Source organism: Uloborus diversus, chromosome 6, assembly GCF_026930045.1.
Source record: "Uloborus diversus isolate 005 chromosome 6, Udiv.v.3.1, whole genome shotgun sequence".
Classification (NCBI taxonomy): domain Eukaryota; kingdom Metazoa; phylum Arthropoda; class Arachnida; order Araneae; family Uloboridae; genus Uloborus; species Uloborus diversus.
The window spans coordinates 70,567,361-70,589,179 of record NC_072736.1 but is presented as its reverse complement, the minus strand read 5'-3'; the positions used below and the strand labels follow the sequence as shown (position 1 = coordinate 70,589,179).

Genomic DNA, 21,819 nt, shown 5'->3' with positions numbered 1-21,819 from the left:
TGTTCGTATTAGACGTTATTTGTAAAAACCATGAATATGTAAAATTATGGGGGAAAAGGAATAAATACAGATCTATATTTTAAAAAGAATTTCTGGCTTTCCTTAATACGAAATGACAAAAATTCGCGGATTTGTTCGTATTAGACGTTATTTGTAAAAACCATGAATATGTAAAATTATGGGGGAAAAGGAATAAATACAGATCTATATTTTAAAAAGAATTTCTGGCTTTCCTTAATACGAAATGACAAAAATTCGCGGATTTGTTCGTATTAGACGTTATTTGTAAAAACCATGAATAAGTAAAATTATGGGGGAAAAGGAATAAATGCAGATCTATATTTCAAAAAGAATTTCTGCTATTTTATTAGTATTACCAATGCACACCTTGTAGTTAAGTTTAAATTACTTCTTAAAATTTAACATTTTGGTGGAAATACCCTTTATTATAAGTTGTTTTTAAGTTCATTAAATTTCACGATTCACATGTCTGAACGTAAAACACCTTTTGACATTATCGAAGATGAACAAAATTTTCTTACCGAAACTTATAAAATGGTACTGAAGTTATACTCCTGTCCACAATGAAAGGTCTACACAACACTTTTATCTGTAACCAAATTTAATTACCCGCAATTTAAGTAGTTGCATAGTGTTAAGTCTCTGTGCAAAAAGATTTACTACAGATTTGTCGATGACTATTAGACTTTCTATAACCATATAAAGTAATGAATAATTTCTACAAGAACACTTTCAGCCATCAATAGGGTCGTTTCTAAAATTTTAAAAGAATTTTTTTCTGAAAGAGCATGCTTAAAAACATGGGATCGGACCATTTTTTAAATAATTTGTTTAAGCTTAATATTTTTAAAAAATTACTTAAATCGGTGCGCTTTCATTGTTTACGCTTCTGTCCTATGACGTCACAAATGATGAAATGCCATTCAGTGTTGCCATTCACATTGCAAAATATTTAATTCGCATCTTTACTCACGTGTATTGGCAACGATATGGTTTAATAGCAAGCGTAGAGCGCAATTTTAATTCGCTTCTTGATTATCATAACGTGGAAACACAGTAGGAAGTTGCGCCAAAGAGCATCATTTGTGACGTCATCAAGACCACGCCTTGTTTTCAAAATCGGACATTTTAAAAAATTAAATAAACAATAACTGTTGGGAAAATGAATGTATTTTCTGGGTCCATGTTATTTTTTTTTTACTCATTCTATCAATTTCAGTGACTAAAAGTAGTACTTTTGACTGAAGGAAACAACCCCATTATGAAAATTTTTCGTGACGAACCAAGGAATTTCTGTTCGTCTTAGATGACGATTTGCATTTCAATGTACGTGTTATGCGCGAAAATTTTAACCTAATTAAATAGCAAACTAGACTTAGCGATCAAAAAGTTCGTTTTAGCTGTCATTTCGTAATTACTGCAGTCGTATTCAGCGAGTTCAACTGTATACTAGAATAAAAAGCCAAAGTTCATAATTCCCAGAATAAAGTGCAAATATGTGCGTAGAAGTGTCACACTCGTGTTAAATTTATGTTATTTCTTTTTGATTTATGCTTTCATTAGTTTTTCTATATATCTACAGCCTGTTATGTCTTCTTCCGTGTGTCAATTTATTATTATCTCTAAAAAAAAAGAAAAGAAAATGAAAACTTTCATAATAAAAGAGAATAAAAGGGTCCGCTGTAGCTTTCCAATCAAAATTACGCAAAAATTTAACAGAATAATTATGATAACTATTATAGTAACTATTTTTTAAAATAAATATTTCAATGTGTTAGAATATATAAACCATTACACGGTTACCATCTGCTATAATTACGGGAATTCTGACTAATGATGTGCTTGACAATAACAAGATAATTTAACCTATTCGTATATCTTTTACATTTTGTTTTCTAGAGAAAATGCTTAGTTTCAAAAAGTTTTCTGATCAACAATACACAACTATGAAAATAAATAGCGATTTGATAATATAGAGAAGGAAATGTGGGGCAAAGTGAAACAGTTAAGATACTTTACTTTTTTTTTTCAAAATGAACAAGTCGAAAGTTTGTTCCGAGAATTACAGTACAGATAGAAAGAATAATAGTTTTTGTAACAAAACTTGAATTGGAAATGTTATTTTTCATTTTTGGCAGTAAATTTGGACCTTCCAAAAAGGGGGGGGGGGATAGGGAATCTAACTTTAAAAATATATGGGGCAAAGTGAAAATAGAATATTTTCAAAACCAAATGGTTTCTATTTTATTATTTAAAATATTTTTCATCAAATCAATGTACAAATAAACGAATAAAAGAATAAATGAATAAACAATAAACGAATAAATTAATTAATTAAATAATTATTTAATTTCTGATAAAAAATAAATGAATGAATGTATAAGAAAATAAATTAATGAGAAGATGAGTGAACGAAGAAATGAAAAAGTAATGAATTAAATAACAGGAACTTGTAAGTAATTTATTAAACGAATAAAAAAGTAAATAAAATGAACTGTTTCACTTAACCCCATGTGCGCTTGACAAATTGTATGAAGTATTTAAAATCAAAACACGCCTCACACTAACAAACTAATTACTAAATTAGTCATCAGTTGATCTCAATTAACATTTAAAATGTTAATTACAAAATCCCTTAATTTTTTGTAATAAACAAAACAAAACTTATTTTTGATAAACCACAAAATATTACAATATGGGTTGCCAATTTTGAAAATGGCTTGCAATATTATGTACCTTCATCTTTAGAGCTTTTAATTTTCTGACTAAAATCAACTAGTATATATTTAAGAACATAGTTAAAATATAACTAGATAGGTGGCGCTAAAAGCAGAATAAATATTAAATCATTTCACTTTTTCCCGCTGTTTCACTTTACCACATTTTAGAGCATGTTTTAAAATAATTTCTATAACTTCTTCGTAATTTATCTCTTAAAACGAACATATTTTTTTTAATATAGCAATGAAACACAAAAAAAAAAAAAGCAAATTTGCAGTGAAAAATTTTGCTCGCGTCGGAGCGTTCATTATTTCCTTTGTCTTCTGAAGAATAGAACATCTGAGGTAAGATTAGTTTGTATAACAGCTTAACATTGCCCTTAGCGAAAGAGCGAAAGATCTTTATTTATAAGAGGACTGAACTGCCCAATACCGCACAAAGAACAGCTTATCAAACAGCATTGCAATTGACAGAATAAAATTAGACTTCACGTCTCAGAAGAATTTCGCAGCTTGTAAATTTAGCTGAGCAATCTAAAATTGAAAATTCCATTGCATAGAATGTATTGTGCGTATCACATTTATGCATGAAACGTAGTATATAAAGATTAGTGCTTTGTCCGTACTATCACATACTGGAAGCAATAACCAACAACAATGAAGCCCTTCTTCCTTGTCCTCTTCCCAGCTGTCCTAGCGGTAGCAACAGCTGATCGTAAGTATTGTTCTTTTGAATTGTGTTTAAAAGTACCAGTCTAGTGTGTGTGTGTGTGTGTGTGTGTGTATGTGTATGTGTATGTGTATAAAAATGAATATTAGTATGCTACTAAATATTAAATCTTGCAATAATTAATTAGATTATTTAATTTTTGGAATGTTATCTGTTGTTATTCGTATGTTTTCTTAGAGGTTTGTGGGGTAAATGAAGAATACACGGATTGCGGATTCTGTGAACCTACTTGTGAAAATCCTCATCCTGAAGTTTGTGCCCAAAGTTGCACTCCTGGATGTTACTGCAAAAGCGGTTATTTGAGAAATTCTAATCGCATATGTGTCAGCCCAGAAGAATGCAACGCAGGTAAATAAAGATTGTATGCTTCAAAATGAAAACAATACTGTCACCAAGTTAAGCTTCCCTGCCCGACCGATTCAACGATTCCATTACTTGAAATAGGGATGAGAAAAAACGGCTTAAGAACTTGCTGATTTAGTTGGCAGTGTATTGCCCATTTGGCGAACAATATTACCATATCTAACTATTAGCAAGCGGTACAGGATTTTCTCACCAATAAAAGGGTTGCAATGATAAACCAACCTCGCCTAACAATGCCTCTTTTTACTGATTGCTCTCCCTTGAAAGAAATGGACTTCTTCAAGGGCATAGTTCAACTTGTCGAAGATGAACATCTTTTCTTTAAAACGCAATGGATGCCGCTGAACAAAGCGCAAACAATGCAAAGTATTTAAAGAATAGAGAAATATATTTTGAATACGAGCGTTTGAATTGACATACTGTAAACTCTCGCTTATCTGCGGAATAGGAAAGTATGGTAACCGGAGATAAGCAAATTTGCGGATAATCCGCAAATTGGGTAAAAACATTGCTTGTGTGTTCAAATAGTGCTTAAAAGATGAGTAGATCTCACATACATCTATATATATAAAAATGGATGGATGTTTGTGGGTATGTGTGTATGTTCCTTATACAAATCCACAGTTTTCGTCGGATTTCATCCAAATTTGGCACAAAGGTAAATTGTTGCTCAGGAATTCATATAGGCGGGTTTTCGGAATTTTAAAAACACCAAAGAGGTCTAATTTCATATTTTGAGTCATAAAATTGATCTTTTCTGCACGAACTAATTTTTGTAAAGTTATAAATTTAGTCTAAATGAAAAGCCCGTAAAAAACTGCCCTAGATAAAGTTTCTTCAAAGGTTGACTTTAATCGTTAAATTTGTGAACCCTTGGTTCAAAGCAAATGAAAACGGTTATCAACATATAACCACCAGGAGCTATTTTAAATGCAATCAATACAAAACGTATCCTAAACGATGGCCGTCAATGCCGTTTAGCGATGAGCGTTGAAGCGTGTTTGGCAGAAAGCCGTAGATGTGATAAATGATGCTGTACATCGTTTCTTAAACTGCGACCTACGAGGCCCCAGGGGGCCATTGATGCTATTCATGTTGCTACTTAATTTGAATGCTACCGTTTAACTATAATTATTAAATATTGTTTAATTATAAAATACACAACAGTAAGGCTTCGTGTAATTTTTGATCAGTGTTTATCCCGTTAATAGCGAGAAAATACAAACATGAGTAAGGTAATAGTATTGCATTCAATATTGACGTACAATCTTCGACTGTTTCAACATTAGACTACTTTTATTAACACCACATCTATTTCATCCTTACAACAGAAATTTTATTTAATGTTCTACTATCCTTATCAAACCAATTTGCAATTTGTAAATTTTCTTTATACTTTTGCTTGATTTACGACGAATCTTTAAGTAATTCGGTTCAACTATATCGGTATTTGCGAACCTTGGTTCAAAGCAAATGAAAATGGTTAACAACATATAACCACCAGGAGATATTTTAAATGCAATCAACACAAAAAGTATCCTGAACAATGGCCGTTAATGTCGATTAGCGACAAACGTATAGCATGTTTGGCAAGTAAAGCCGAACGAAAAAGAAATGCTGTCTTTCAGTAGTTATTAAATTGCACCCTCCAAAGACATAGGGATGCATTGAAATTACCATCGGTGTTTCTTCTTCAATTTGCTTGCGCGTTTCGCTAGTAAGTTTTCATGTTATGATAGCGTAACAGTAAGCGAAATTTTGATCTGTACTTTCTATACATAAACAGCACAGAAAATACCAAAATGAGGTAGGTATTATAGAAGTACAATCTTCAACAGTTTTGCAATTAGAGTACTAAATTTAAACTAAAACGACATCATTGCATCGGAAATATAATTTAGTATTGTATTATATTTAAACAAATCAATATGTATATGTTATTTATACTATTCTATGATTTACCTAATTCAGTTCACCAAAGTTTCACAGAAATCGCTCCAGGTTATCAGAGACCAGTGGTAAAAATACCAATATGGCTAATGAATTGCAAAATAATCATTTTTGTGCATAGTAGCGTAGATTTAATTTATCTTTCAAGGGGGAGGGGGATAGTCATGGGGTTCATTACATGTACATAAACTATCATACTATTATTGCTAATGTGTGGTAGAGTAAAAGACTGTGCACCTTTAGACTCGAAACCACACGAAAATTCAATACGGCGGAATTTATAGTTTTAGAAGGGTAAAAGTTAAAAAATATTAATTTACATTTAAACTTTTAAAATGCATAAAATGTCTCCATTTTTTACGTAAACAAATTTCTTAATCGTTTAAAATATATCGAGCGTTAATATTACTTTAACGCTCGAAGCAATCGTACACCTGAAGAAGCATCTTCGCTGACTAGCAATAATTTTAAACCAGTTAGCGGGTATGAGGCAACTTTTGACACGAAGAGATTGCTACTGAAATGGGCATGATGAAATATTACGCTACATTTTAAAGATTTTTCGTTTTAGTCTTCATCGTGAAATTAGTTGAGCAAAGCTCCATTTCCAGTTGCAAGACTCTCAGTTCGATAACTTTTATTGTAAACAATCGAAAAATATTACTGTTTGTAACTACCACTAAGTAATTCAACCGTCATTGAAAAAATGCTGTAAGATAAAAATGGATACGTATCAGTGTTATAGAAGCAACTCTGTTCACAGTGGAGGGATAAGGTGAAACAATTTGTATCTCACGTATATCCGCTAATCGCAATACATCATTCTTTAAACTTCAAGAAATTAAAATCTCCAGTAAGACTAAGTTCTGTATCACAATCAATAAGTCAGAAGGGCAGGCGATTAAGTACTTTAAATGCATGTGAAATTTACCTATTTCCCATATAGATAATTTTATGTTGCATGCTTAAGGTTGGGTTCATTCAAAAATGTATTTCATTTTGCTGCTGGAAGGGGGACTAAGAATTGTATTTAGGAGCAAGATTTGAGTTAAATTTAAGAATTAGAAAATTTTGAATAATTTAACTTTTTAGTACTTGGATTACGTTTCTAAACGTGGAAATACATTTCCTTCGTTTTGAAGCTGCGGATATGGGGAACAGAATGTGCAACAAGCTTTTGTGAAACATGAACAAAAGAATTGTCTATTATACAGTTGTAAGTAGAAACAAGACGGTTTCTTTCTTTCTTTTAATTTCTTGGCCTGCAAATAATTTAAAAAAAAGAAAAAAACGACGCGGATAGTGACCAAAATGTACACGCCTATTTCTTTTTCTATAAGGAAGTTCAATTGACGGGTTTTATATAGTTCGTTCCATAAGTTCGCGTCCATGTACTCCATTTTTAATGCTTTATGTATCTTAAAATAATAACTGTAACTGTTTCTATGGCAACTATTATTCAGTGGAACCATTCCTTCCCCTAATGACGACTGTGCCTCTGCAAATTAAAATTTCGATATTCTCAAAGGAATACTTCAGAGCAGCAAACTTAAATAAGTGATCTTACTACCTGCATCAGTTTGAGTTATCATGTACAACATTTACGGCAAGTGTGAGGTTTTAAAAATTTTAAATAAAATTTTAATCTAGACAAATTTTGAATCGTTGCAAGACACCAATATTAATATCTAACTGTCATTTTTACCTACGAAAATAGAAATTTGACATAAATATAGGAAATAAAATGTAGTTGACGTACGTCTTTTTATGCAATTTACACTTACCGCCAATTATCCGTAAAACGAAATGTTAACGGCTATTAATAACAATGACCGAATTCCTTAATTTCTGTACAGTGGACTATATGTTTAGCTTTTGGGCCATTGAGGATGATTTTCATATCTGAAAATATTGTAACGGTGGCATATTTTGCATATATTTGTAACTGATAAAAGCCATTGAATTTATTAACGACTCTTTCTAGGAAAACATTCCAAGATTTTTTTTTCCAGAATAAAATGTATGTGAAGAGTACTAAAAGCATGCTTTAATGTCTTGAGGTATACAAAACCGGCAAAGGCAGCACAACGGTTTTCGTATTCGAAGCACCACGCAAAAGGTTGTCCCACAAGATATGCAAGACAATCATTTGTCTCTGCATTAAGACATTGGATGTACTGCCCGTCTGATTCAACCGCAGACAACGTGCCAGTGGACACGGCAGAACCAAAGAATATCGTTGACAGGACCCCGATAACATGTCTCATTGCATTTTCGTTTTTACTTGATGCTATTTTTCCTGAAAATGCTCAACTTTCTGTGCTATTTACAGTCTTTTGAAAATTTGAGCCTAGAGTGGTGTGAATGCAGTTTTTTTTTTTTTTTTACTGTCATTTAGATAGAATTCATCCATTTAATTATCTAAATGATATGTTGCATTGAGAAGCACCCGGGCAACGCCGGGTAATAAGCTAGTTTGAAATATAAAACGATAAGAGTGTATGTAAAAGTTGAATAAAAATCTATTGCACACATCGCGACCAACCCGGATAATCCATCCCGCGGAAAATTGGGAGTTTACTGTATGTGCTCAATGGACATGAAGGTTAAAATTTAAACTTATAAATGTAATTTAAAATTATAAGCTTAAACTTGCTCAAAAGACTCCCACTCATTTTTGTGACACATGCAACTTAATTTAAAGCAGGAAAATAAAAAAAATTGAAAACAACTATAAATTATTCGAAGCACCATATTGACATTGAGCTTTCGGATGTTCCTAAGGGGGTCTTTTGCACCTTTTTGGGGGGAAATCATTGTTAATTTCGATGTAAACTCAAGTGGCGTTATAATTTGTCGGACACTTGGCGATATATCGCCAGTCTTTTGGTCGCCAAGTTTTGTCGCCAACTTGGCGACAAATTTGGCGGAGTTTTTTTTTTTTTTTTTTTTGGTTTCAATTTGGCCATTGTTGGTGATATTTAGAGAATAAATATTGAATCACATTAAAATAGCGAATAATGGGGAAATGACATTAAATTGGAGTAAAAGGAAGTCATGTGATTCACACATCAGCTCGTTTTTTATAATGAGCATTCGAATTTTAAAAAATTTTAAGCCATGTAGTTAAAGTATTTTCTAATATTACAATGTGAGGAATCACATAAAAAATGCTGAATCACTATCAGTTACATGCGTCTCGTAAATAATAAGTTTTGCAACAAAGCACCCTCATAATTGCGTAAATTGGCCAAGAATGAGTTGCTTTGGAACACGTCCAAGAAATATGCATGATGAATTTAATACTTTGTTAGCAATAGTAGTTAGAATGCAAGAATGAAAAATGTTTTAAAAAAATATGAATATTACTTTGAGACTGCATAAGAAAATATAAACCACAATAAAAAACGTAAAAAAAAACAACATTTGGATTTTTATCCAGTCCGAGAAATTATAGCAGCTTAATTCAACTGGAAAAGAAAATAATTTTGTAGTTGCGGCTGTACCAGCTCAAAATGTAGGAGTGGAAAGATAAAACATTAAGTAAGTTTTCTTTCTTAAATACTGTATAGATTTCTTACTCCTAATTTCAATCAATACAGTATAATAATGCCAATGTAAAGGGTAGTAACTGCAAATTTTTAATTTTTATTTTTTCGCATTTTTGTCATCTATTCTAAGTGAGCTTTATTGTACAATCTTGCTTATTTGGTTTCCGCTGAAAAAAGGGCGCGAAAAAAAAGTATGATTCCAACACTTTCCTATTGTTAGTATTGAATCGAACACACATTTTTTTTCAACTATCTCGAAAACTCATTTTTGCTGATACTGCCGTTTACCTGCTCAAGGCAGAATAAATACAGCTCTTCTTGCCAGTAAATTTTACTAACACATAATCACTAAGGTATTAAATCTGCGAGACATATGTTTTGGTTGGGAGAAGTTGAAATGGCTTCAGAATACTCTTTTTCATAAATCTGTCAATCTTCTGAACTTGTAGAACTATTATGGATGATATTTGTTTCATTGTTTCTGAAGTATGTACTGGTGTTTTGGAGATTGTGTCATTCGACAAGAAAAATTTCTAGTTACGTCTTTGGGTTGTATCTTCCCTGACTATATCAAATCTTTCTTCACCAGCCTATTCTTCTAAAGAGTTGAAGTAGAGCTTTTTGATTCACCATATTATATGGATCAGTTTGTACATGTATCAATATGCCCCAATAATACTGTATTAGACCATCTTACAGTAGCAATCTTTTTTATAAAAGTGTACGCTTGTGGTTTCAGTTAATGTCAAAATAAATATCATTAACGTTTGTTATGATGTTATATTGCACACAAAGGGATAGATGAAATGGAATCATGATTGTGATGTTACAAGTAGGCTTTCAAAAGTGTACAAAAATGCGGTAAAATGGTAAAAGTTACCTTTTGAAGAAAAACAAAATCCAACCCCATTAAACTTTCGCCTGAAGCAAATGTATCTGTTGGCAACTTTTCGGAGTAGAAGGGTTTTTTTAAATAAATTAGCTAAATATATCTGCATTATAACAATATACCCCTATGTAAGGGAATGTGGGGCAAATTGAAATGGTTAAGATGACTGAGTTTTTTCAAAATGAACAAATCGGAAATTTGTTTTGGAAATTACAGTACATAAAGAAAGAACATCGTATTTTTTAATAAAACTTGCTTTGAAACAGTACTTTTTATTTTTGGCAATAAATTTGAGTTTTCAAAAAAAAGGTGAAAATTTTTCACTTTTTACTTCCTTTTACAGAAAAGGAAGTATTGTATTCGCGAAAAAAAATTTCACTCAAAAAACGGCCTTATCTTCCATTTTGCTCACCCCCGAAAGAATGTTGAGTTTTTTTTTTTTTTTTTTTTCAACCCGACCACACGTGGATAAGTGCCTAAGAGCGTATAGACACCCGAAATATCCATTTTGACGATCCCCGAGTTAATTACAACGAGTTTTCTCATGACGTCCGTATGTACATATGTATGTATGTGCGTATGTGCGAATGTGCGGATGTATGTCGCATAACTCAAGAACGGTATATCCTAGAAAGCTGAAATTTGGTACGTAGACTCTTAGTGGGGTCTAGTTGTGCACCTTTTTTTTTGGTTGCATTCGGATGTTTCAAAAGGGGTCTTCCCCCCCCCTTTTGGGGGATATCATTGCTAATTTCAATGCAAACTCAAGAGGTGTTATAATTTGGCAAACACTTGGCGATATATCGCCAAGCTTTTGGTCGCCAAGTTCTGTCGAGATTTCGTATGTCAGTTAAACCACTTTTATTTTTACGATAAGTTTATTAGAATGGTAGAAAGATAACAGAATTCGATAAGTTAAAAAAAATAATGGAGGATCAATTAAAAAGAAAACTACCACCATATATCCGTGAGAATTTCATTGATGATTTGCATAGCATGACGGAATTAAATCATAATTCAGAAATTAGGAACGTACGAATCAGAAAAAAAATAAATTTACCGATTCGGCAATTTGAGAAATAACTCAGCTACAAATGTAAAACAATTAGCCAAACAAAACAAAGATATATCATCTTCCTCTTTGATAATCAATCGTATTGTCATATAATTAAACTATCTAGACTTAAATGTTGTTCTTGTCAGTCTTATGGCCACAATGAAAATGTGGTTCTATCAAGAATTGATAAATATTGAATTCAACATAGTGGAAATAGCTGCTTCAGAACTACGAACTGCGTGATTTGCATTAATTTCTAACGTTTAGTAATGCTTGATTTCTCATTTCTTTCTACGTGGAACAGAATATCCACAGGACTTAAAACAATAATTTCAAAAGAATAAAACAAAAAAATCATGCTACAAACAGAAATTACTAGGCTTATTAGTATTTTCTGCGCTACGGCATTCGTTTGTTTTACCTTTTTAATCCGCCATTAGACGGTGGCTGCCCTTGTAGTTTGTTGGAGTTGCGAATAGTGAGTGGACTGTTATTCTTTATTTTAAACTCAGTTATAAACAAGCGGGAGCAACATTCTTTCAGCTGCTCTGAACCACAGACTGCCCAATCTGTTTACAGCCAGAATTTTTGACCAAGTATAGGTGGCGCTTCAACAATTACATACTATCTTAAAATATTAAATGATAATATTCAGAAACAATGGGCGAGAAAAACATCATTCACATTCCGTCAAATGATATTTCTTTCTTTTGTTTGACTGGCGCAAATTGTTTGAAGAACTCATTTTCATAATGATATAATTTTGATTTTAATTTTGGCTTTGTCAGTATGTCTTTTAGTAACAAATACTGTTTTTAATGTTACAATTGTTATACAGTATCTTTTTTTTTATTTCACACATTTTTCACTCATGGATTTTTTTTTTCGATCACTTAGTGTATTATTGCAATACCACCGTTTTACTGCAAAGACAGAAATCAGTATCAGTGATGTTAAAAGAAGTGCGTTTTTGATTTTCCACATACAAAAAATAACAATACTTAAAGGCAAAAAAAAAAAAAAAATGCTTGATTTTTGTTGAAACCAAAAAACCTGTTTGTACAATAAAGCTAAAGAACAAAAAATGAAAAAATGAAAACGAAAAATTTGTAAATGCCGCCTTTTACTTGCCTATGACCAGTACTAACATTTATTTTTCTTCTTCCCCTATATAACAGTTTGTATGAATTAAAAGTCTAAAAATATGGACTGAAATTTGTGCAAAAATATTACTTTTAGAACCGGGGACTAATCAACTGCACAGTATACAAACTCAGAGAAAAGAATAAATTTAAAAAAGAAAAACAAAAAATTTATTTTTTCAAAACTTGGCAACAATCCTTAATTGTAAACATTTTAATTCATCTGAAGAATATTCATATTTTTAATTTTTTTCTTCTATTCATTTTTTAAACTTAATTGAATGGGTCCCTAGAAGAAAGGCATATGTTACAAATTTAAAAAAACTATTTTTTATTTTTAGCATATGCCCTTCTTCTATTGGAGAGGTAGGACTAAATATTAATGAAAATCAAGTAAAACGTATGCCCTTCTTCTATAGGACAGGAAGGACTAAATATTAATGAAGATCAAGTGTAACATATGCCTTTCTTCTAGCGACAAATTCAATTGCTAAAGATTGTACTAAATCCATCCCAAATACTCTTCTCGTGCAATTTTTGAATCAGTATTTTTTTCATATCCAGGTAACTGTGGCCCAGACCAGGTATATGTGAGTCAAATACCCTGCAAAAATACATGCAGAGAGTACCTTTATGTTGATGCTTGCGGATCACGGGGACCAGGATGCACCTGCACACAGCCCGGCTATTATATTCTCGAACAAAATGGTTTGTATTACTTAATTTGCAATGAAATATTATTATTAATGAGGCACACGAGTATGAGAGAAACGTTTAAGAAGTACTGCGTAAAACGTAATTCAAAACTTCATAAAAATAGGAAAATTGCATACGCGTGACTCATATTTGCTTCAAGCTGTATAACACACAGAAATTAATGCAACTATAACTATTATACAGCAAAGCTGCAAGTTTACTACTGAGCTATTTTCAAAACAGAATTGAAAAAGTGATGCAGCGCCAAGTGAACTGTTTGGTGCCCCCCCCCCCTTCCCTGAGCTTAATTTATGTGGAGAAACAGTAAAATATCTTGATACTTACCTTTTAACATATCTGTACTGAATTTGTGGTATCTTATATTACAAAATATATGCATTATAAAAAAATAGTAGTGACATAGTATCATAATAACTAAACATGATAACATAAGATGTCGTCAAACTTTGCCCGTTGCAGTATCCCATTAATATCAAAATTATCTATGGTATAACTTTTAGTAGTGTTGTAAATATAGAACAATTTTGGAGTGGTTTCGAAACTTGCGAAAGAAATTAAAAGTTTTAAACAGGATTTTTTTTTCTAAATTTAATAATTGCATTTTGCTAGAGTGCGATATACAATGAGTCCAAAATCAAAATTTTACCAACGTATTTATGCCCCCCCCCCTCCCGGTTTGGTGCCCTAGGCCCGTGCCCCATGTGCCCATGCCTTAATCTGGCCCTGCACGCTGCCATTTTCGGTAAATAAAACATGTGGATGATTGCGCGCAGTTTGAAATATTTCGTGGAAAATATTCTTTGATATTTTACCTCGAGTATTTTTTCGATTGCAATTGCATTCTATTTATTGACAGTATTCATGAAGTATTTAACTCTTGTGATAAGTTACAATAATCAATTAACTAACGTTTTGAAGCACAAAAATTGTAAATTACTGCAGACACGTGTTTCGGTGTTACAAGGAGCAGCTTTTGGCATTGAAAAAGGTGTTTCTTGTAGCACCGAAACACGTGTCTGTAGTAATGTACAATTTTTGTGCTTCAAAACGTTGGTTAATTGATTATTTTAATTTTCAGCACAAAGGTACTTATTCGTTATCTTGTGAAAAGTTTTAGATATGTCTCATGCTGATTTTTTATTTTTTACTTTCAGGACTTTGTGTTTCGGCATTCACATGCGAAGTCTTTTATGGTGGGAATGCTGGTCCTGCACAAACTGATGACGTACAAATGGATGATGGTTCAGGTAAGAGCACGACAAGTTTATTTTAATGACTTAAGGCTCCATGATTACTAATATCTCTAGATTGATTCGAAGTATTTCTTTAAAAAAATACTAGAATGGGGTTGTTTCCTTCAGTCAAAGTACTTCTAGTCACTGAAATTGATAGAATAACATGAAACATGGTAGAATAACATGTTGTGAATTTCTGATTCACAACATGTGTATTCTCACCTCCGTGGTATGTCACACACCTTGTGTGACTGTTTATGTTGCTTAATAACTTGTTTAATTAAAGGTATATACTTATTTTTTTATTATTCATTTCACAAGTGTCTCAAATACTAATTGTTTAAGTATATTTAATTTTTTAATATTGTGTTTTAGTTCGTTTAAGTAGGATAAGGAGTTATGTCTCACGATAAATTCTCACCTCCGATACCTAAACACAAAATGACATCCTCATCAACACATGGCAGTAATAACATCACATTTTATTTTCCATGATACAAGGGAGCCCCCTTGTTTATTTTCAGCCATGGTAGAAGTTGGGAGATTTTTTTCGAAAAACAAAAAGATAGATTTTGCTTTAAAGACTTAGTGTGATTATTCTGACTACTCACCTCTGTGAACTTAAATTTCAGGGATGTAAATTAATGTAAAAAAAATAAGTGAGCATGTTTTCATATGCTTAACAAGTGCAGATTGTAGCAACGAAGAAAAAAAAATCCTCAAAAATGTATCTATTAGACCTATATTAATGGAAAATTCTTCACCTCTGTGAATCTCACCTTCGTGACAGACCTTATCAGTGTCATTATTTCTGAGGTGGAACTAAATGATGGAGGGAAAATACATTAATCTTAGGCATTCTACCAAAATTATAAATTGCCAGCATATTCTAAAGTTTACTAAGTACTATTTTTAACACACATTTGAACTAAAAGGATAACTATTAATTAAACGTACTTTAGTTAAGAGAGATTATTAGATATTCAATTCCAACCAATAATTAAAATAGCTCATTGTTTGCACCATTAACAAAATTACTACTTTGATATTAAATTTGCCTCGATTTTTAAACGTTGTATGTAATTTTCCTTTTTTTTTTTCATTTTCGTGAACAAGGCTTTTTATTTATTTATTTATTTATTAATGTGTAAATTAATTGAAATTAGCTGGGCCAATGTTTATGGTTACTTCTAGTAGGTAACACTTTCATGTGAGAATGAAAAAGTAAGAAAAGAAAAGGTTTTGAACTTAAAAAATATTTGCGTTCAAAAGTTACATTTTCTGGGAAATAACCCAGTTACTGCATCAGATTGAATACTTTTCTTTTCTTTCACAGTAGCCCAACCACCATCCTATAATTGTGATAGTAACAAGGGCCAGACCTATTCCACTTGCGTCAGGTGCTACAAAACGTGTGACGCTCACTTTTACGGGGGCATTGCCTGCGCACAAAGTTGCATTCCAGGGTGTGACTGTATCCAGAATGACCAATACATGCGATCTGATGGTTTGTACTCTTCTCAATATTTTTCATTGATGATACTCCTTAAATTTAGTATTTACTGGAACTTGACAAAAGAGTTCTTTTAAACTTGATGTGTTAGAAATGCAGTCTTTTTTAGTACCAAATATGAAGTCACACAACCTTTAAAAATCAGGAATTATCGATGATTTGAAATGATGTGCTGTTTTATAAGCATTTTTAGTGCCTGTAGTAGCCTAATCACCGTTGTACTCGTAAACGGTGAGTCACGGGTTCGATGATTGCCAGTCAAAGGTCATCCGTGTAAGCTAATGGTGACTTAACACTTAACACTCAAAGGGTCCCTCGTATCTGCCACTATGTGTGGTTTAACCGGTTGGATGGAGCCTTGGAGACAGTTCTGTTTTTTGAACTGGACCCGGAACCGAGCAACCCGTGATCCAGTAGCCCCAGAGGTGCTGATTCACTTGGAGGACTTTGTGACGGGGAACATATTTAACTTGTCCCAGTCACCATTAGCGAACAATGACGCTGATGGTGGCTGGTTGAAATTTTTCTGTCGTTGTCATAAAGTTCTCCAAGTTCCTATTCTAAAACAATGCCTCTGGAAGTGCTGAGTGCTGACTCAGATGTTAATCGATTCTTGATTTGAACAGAAAAAAAATGGAGCTGTCTTCTGGACCCCATCCAACCAGTACGCGCAACCATCGGATGTTGTTGTAGTAATCAATGCATTTTTATACAAATTGAAACAACTGTCATTCAAAAATCTTATTAGAGTTGTTTCAGAGAAAGGGTTCTATACATAACACTGATCTCGTAAAAATTGCCTTTAAATGATACTTTTTAGCATATTTCATGAAAAGTTTTATTTGATAATAAATAATTCATAATTTGAAATTTAAAAATTATTAATAAATTTTGGTTTTTCACTTTCTTGCTTGATTTCAAAATTAACTAAAAGTGAGGCATGCGTATTATAATTTATTTATACCCCTTCGATAGCTCAAACGGTAACTAGTAAGCAAATCATGAAATGTGTTCAGAAACACATAAAAATATTCACACAAAGTTTTCAAGCGTTGTTTTATGTGGCGAGTAATATGCTTTGAGTCGGATCTCTGCAAATAATACATAAGAGTTTTTTTAATGAAACTTTGTTTTAATTTGTTTTAAAAAAAATTTGCAACATAGAATATGTATTTTTCTACAAAAAAGGAATTACTATGAATTGAAGATTTTGTGATTTTGTCTTCGAAACTACCCTATAATCTTTACTCTGTATTACTCTACTGGAAAATCGTCCGTCAAGATATGACGGGTGAAAATTGCTTCAACATTTGAACAAAGCCATTGCCTGTTTGGTGATATTTTGATAGCTGAAATTTTAACCCTAACTCCGGTGGATTAACCCTAAACTGCAATAGATAGCGTTCATTGTTGACCACTATTTTGTGTCTTCATTTCCCTAAAATGACCCAGTCTTACCGGTAAAACAGTTAAGTAACCGGATCCAGTTCAGCCTTGTCACAATAAAGCCTTTCTCTGCATGTTAAACATTACCAAAATGCATTATCAAATTATCACGCCGTGACGCGAGCTTCATTGTTGATGACTTCAAGAGTGTTACTCGATCATTTACTTTTATATATATGAGAATTAGTGACACAGAACATGTTTATGTTTTTGAACTTTTCACCTCTCCAGCCGTTCATAAGAATGTTAAAGGTTTATGTATTGTTCCCTTCCTCATCAAATTAAAAACAATTGCTATGAAATTGTGAAATACTGAAAAAAAATATAGGACGGAGCTATTTCCAAATAATGATGGGTGATGAAGGAAAACAGTGACCATATTTAAGCTCGGGATATTATTTTACATAAGAACCAGCAAGAACATAATCAGAAGCATCTTCCATCCGCGCAGTGTAATTAATTTGTTTAGAATGAAAAATTTAACTTTACTTGTGTTTTTTTTTTTTTTTTTTTTTTTTTTTTTTTTTTTGAGTAATGTGCGGAAGACCTAAATGTTGCTTATATATAAGAGCAAAAGTTTTTTTAACAATATTACTCAACTTAATTCTTTACAACGGTCAACTTGAAAAAGTATTTTAAATTTACCTTAGTTTTGAATTTTCAAGAAAACTTTAAAATTTAGGCTTCGCGTGGAACACCTAAATATTGCTTGATTTGTATGATAATTTTGTAGTATATATAAATTTATAGAGGTAACATTTTTCTTTCTTTTTTTCTTTTAATTTCCAAAAAACGGTTTTTTTTAAACACATTGTGCAAAAAAAATCAACGATGCGAAGCAACATTTCATTTTTGACGCAAATAGTTTCTTTTTTTTTCTTTTAATACAATCTTGGTGAAATATACTAACTCAAAGTACAAAGATAAGCCCTATGAAAGTGTTACGAGTTAAATGTATAGAGCAGAACAATTAAATTAGTTGACTTTTGTTTTCTAAATCATTAAAACTGTTATTTCCAACAAAGAAGTTGCCTCAATACCCTTGAAAGCAAGAAAAAAAAAGGTTATATGCAATTAATAATATGCGTGCCTTAATACAAAATAAAAAATAATGGTACAATTTTTATAAGTGTTTATCTGCAAAAAAAATCATGTGTTTAATCGTATAACAATACGTAAATGGATGAAAATTAAATAATTCCGAAAGTATGCAGATACAAAAAAAAAGATATGATACAAAAAAAAAAAAAAAAAAAAAAGATTTAAATAGAAAATACCTTGTTAGTTGGTAATTGCACTTCAGTTTCAGCTCTTCTTATACATTTGCAACTTATGGGAAAACAGAAAGTATTCAACTCTGCAACTAAATTAACGATTATTATTCTCTTAACACTAAATAAATAATGTCGAGGAAAAAAATAAATTTTACCGTAATATTGTGAATGTAAAAATAGCATGAAGATGGGAAGCATAATCGAAAAGCAATTGCTTTTATGCGTGTTGATCCATTCCATATTTTTTACATCAATCATTATCTGTTGAGTCTGCATTAATGTTCAATCTAATTTTAATTTAAAAAAATCATTGCCAATAGATTTTGTACGTAGGAAAATACCTATACATTTGTTGAGTTTTCGGAAATTGGATTTAACCCAAGAGATATTAAAGTTATGCGTTTTTTAAACTGTTAGAGAACTACAGCACGCACTTAGTAATTTACTACTACCCATCAAAGACATTCCATTTATGCTAGACCAAACACATATACACAACTTCAGTTATTTTCTCGAAAAATAGTGATAAACTTTTGAAAATATCAATACATGAACGTAAAAACGTTCATTATAATTAAGACAAAATTCCACTAAAATACCCCTTAGAGAAAAGACAACTGCGTCAAAAATCGCATAAAATCAGTTCTATGAAGATTATAGAAAAGAAGAAATTGCTAATGCAATTTCAAGTGAGTAATCATTGTACAAAAAAACCAAAATTTGTGTTAGATATTTAAATCATTTTCTGAATATGTTGCATTTGCTCTTGTTCTCCCTGGGACGCCTCGAACTTAAATTTTTGAGAGGACGAAAATTCTCAATTTGCCCAATGGAACAACTCCAAATTTTGCCTATTGATTATATTTTTGTCGAATGAAACTCCAAATTTCGCCGAACAATGATAATTTTGCCGAATCGTCAGAAAAAATTTGCGAATAAGGAAATGTTTTGGAAGGTCACGGTGACCTCTCGTGACCTGCAATCGGAACGCCCTTGCGTACATCCTCCCAAACAATATCACAACTGTATCCAAATTCCTGCCATACACGATGTAGCATGTCCGCAGTCACAAAAGCAAGTGATGTAGTGATTCGATTATTCGTCTAAAAAAAATATCAAATGAAGTTTGGTGAACTACGGGGTTAATCATAAACTCTCCTTCCTCTTGATCGCGACTTTCACTAACTGAATGCTGAATAACAACAGGGAAGACACGTACAATAAAGCTTGACTATGGAGAGATGGCGCGTGAACCTGAAGCGGAAACGAACCACTTAATTTGGTAATAGGTAGAATTAGCGAGAACGCGCAAGCTGTCTCGCGTTCAAACTTATTCTACCTATTACAAAATGAAGTGGACCGTTTCCGCTTCGAGTTCACAAACAATTTCTCCGTAGTCAAGCTTTATTGTATGTGTCCTAGAGTTATTCAGTATGCAGCTAGTGAAAATAGGTATCAAGAGAAATGTGAGTTTTGAAAAGTGCGAAAGGTGATAAAGGTTGAGTTGAGTGAGAACGCGCAAGCAGTAAAGTCTCACGTTCAAGCTCATCCTACCTATTACAAAATGAAGTGGACCGTTTCCGCTTCGAGTTCACGCGCCATCTCTCTGTGGTCAATCTTTAACAACACCTGAGACATCTACGGTAGCCAATTCAAACTTAACAACTTATTCTATCATTCCAAAATCGTGTGAAACCATACCATTCTTATTGAATTACAGGATTTTTTCCCCTCATTTGAGGAAATTTATGTGAATATTTTGCTTAAACTTGGATTGCAAAAGTTCAAAATCGAACTTCAAAGACCTTCTAGATGCGCGCCCTAGGGTTCATAGTAAGTCTGTGCCTGATTCCATGACAGTTAAAGTTATAGAATTGACGAGGAATAGCAAACATGTAAATCTTCCAAAAAAAAGTCGTTTTTTTATGTGTGTGTGATTAAATCATATTATATGCTAGCAAACATACCCAGCGTTGCCTGGGTCGGTAATAATATTGAGAAACAATTTATACTTTTCCTTATTTATTTTTAGCTGTGCCCCGCGGTTGCACCCGTGTTAATAAGACAACAATGTATTAAAAAAACTATTTTAAGTACATCACGCTATTTTATAAAAAAGTAAAAAAAATTACACACCCTTATCCTCATTGATGTTTTCCGTTAAATAAGAAAATCGAGAAAAAAATTTAAAAAAAAAAAGAACTGAAAGCCCTTGATTTATAAATTTTTAAATCAGCCGGGTAATAAATGCTGAAAATCTTCCCGCCCGGAGACGTGTTCAAACCCAAGACCCTAGGGTTGCTGGCCGAGCGCTTTCCCGACTGAGCTATTCGGGAAGCCGAAATTCGAGCTATTGATGCAACAAAAAATGCATCATGATTATTATGGATTTAATTTCAATCAATTGCTGATCCACTACTATTAGTCATAGCGTGATGTTATATAGTCTATAACCTTCCTCAATAAATGGAATATTCAGCAGAAAACAATTTTTTTCAATTTGAACCAGTAGTTCCTGAGACTAGCGCGTTCAAACAAACTCTTCAGCCTTATATTATTAGTATAGATATGTATCTGTTGAAAAAGATGCTTAATGTAACCTCCAAACGCATTTACACAAAGTATTGTACAGTTTGCGGTTAACAAAAAAAGTTTCCTCATATTTTATGAATACCTTACAAGTCTAATCGTTTAGTACTTCACCGGTTTATTGCAGAACATTAAAAAAAAGTAATTCATTTAAGATGTTAAAAGTACAGAAGTTGTTATGTAATAGCCGAACATATTGTTGCACAGGAAAAGAAGTTTGTATAACTATGATCTATCAGTAATCAATTTAATTTTCAGGTACGTGTGTTCCAGAACAGTATTGTTATACCACAAACTGCCAGTGTAGCTCCAACGATTATTCTTATGATTAGCGCTATTCTGGTTCAAGCTCTTCTTCTTCTTCTGCTTCTGCTGCAAGCAGCTCTGACAAATAAAAAACCTTATAAGTATGTATACTAGAAACAGTATTGTAATGAATCCTTATGATTAAAATTTTACTCACATTAGTATGTTTATTTATTTTTTCTTTCTTTATTTTTACTTTTATTTTTTTTTTACATATACTTGATGCTTCTCCAAATGCCTAAACATGGATATTACTTCTTTTCAAAACTAAGAAGTTCATATATAAACCTGCCTGATGACGGAAAAATTGAAAATT

The 21,819-nt window shown here is 32.2% G+C and overlaps 1 protein-coding gene across 1 annotated transcript; it reads left to right on the top strand.

Moving 5' to 3' along the window:
- The first annotated feature begins 3,368 nt into the window (after nucleotides 1–3,368).
- Nucleotides 3,369–21,650, top strand: LOC129225131 (mucin-6-like). Its single transcript, XM_054859691.1, has 6 exons — nucleotides 3,369–3,456; nucleotides 3,649–3,819; nucleotides 12,988–13,131; nucleotides 14,295–14,387; nucleotides 15,712–15,882; nucleotides 21,456–21,650. The coding sequence occupies exons 1-6, from the start codon at nucleotides 3,399–3,401 to the stop codon at nucleotides 21,527–21,529; spliced, it is 711 nt and encodes a 236-aa protein (XP_054715666.1). The 5' UTR covers nucleotides 3,369–3,398; the 3' UTR covers nucleotides 21,530–21,650.
- Nucleotides 21,651–21,819: the final 169 nt, after the last annotated feature.

Excerpts from the sequence above, each read along its gene's own strand:
- LOC129225131 (XM_054859691.1), top strand. The coding sequence starts at position 3,399 with ATGAAGCCCTTCTTCCTTGTCCTCTTCCCAGCTGTCCTAGCGGTAGCA. Across the intron at positions 3,820-12,987 it reads CCCAGAAGAATGCAACGCAG|GTAACTGTGGCCCAGACCAG; the intron begins GTAAATAAAGAT and ends TTTCATATCCAG. Across the intron at positions 14,388-15,711 it reads ACAAATGGATGATGGTTCAG|TAGCCCAACCACCATCCTAT; the intron begins GTAAGAGCACGA and ends TTTCTTTCACAG.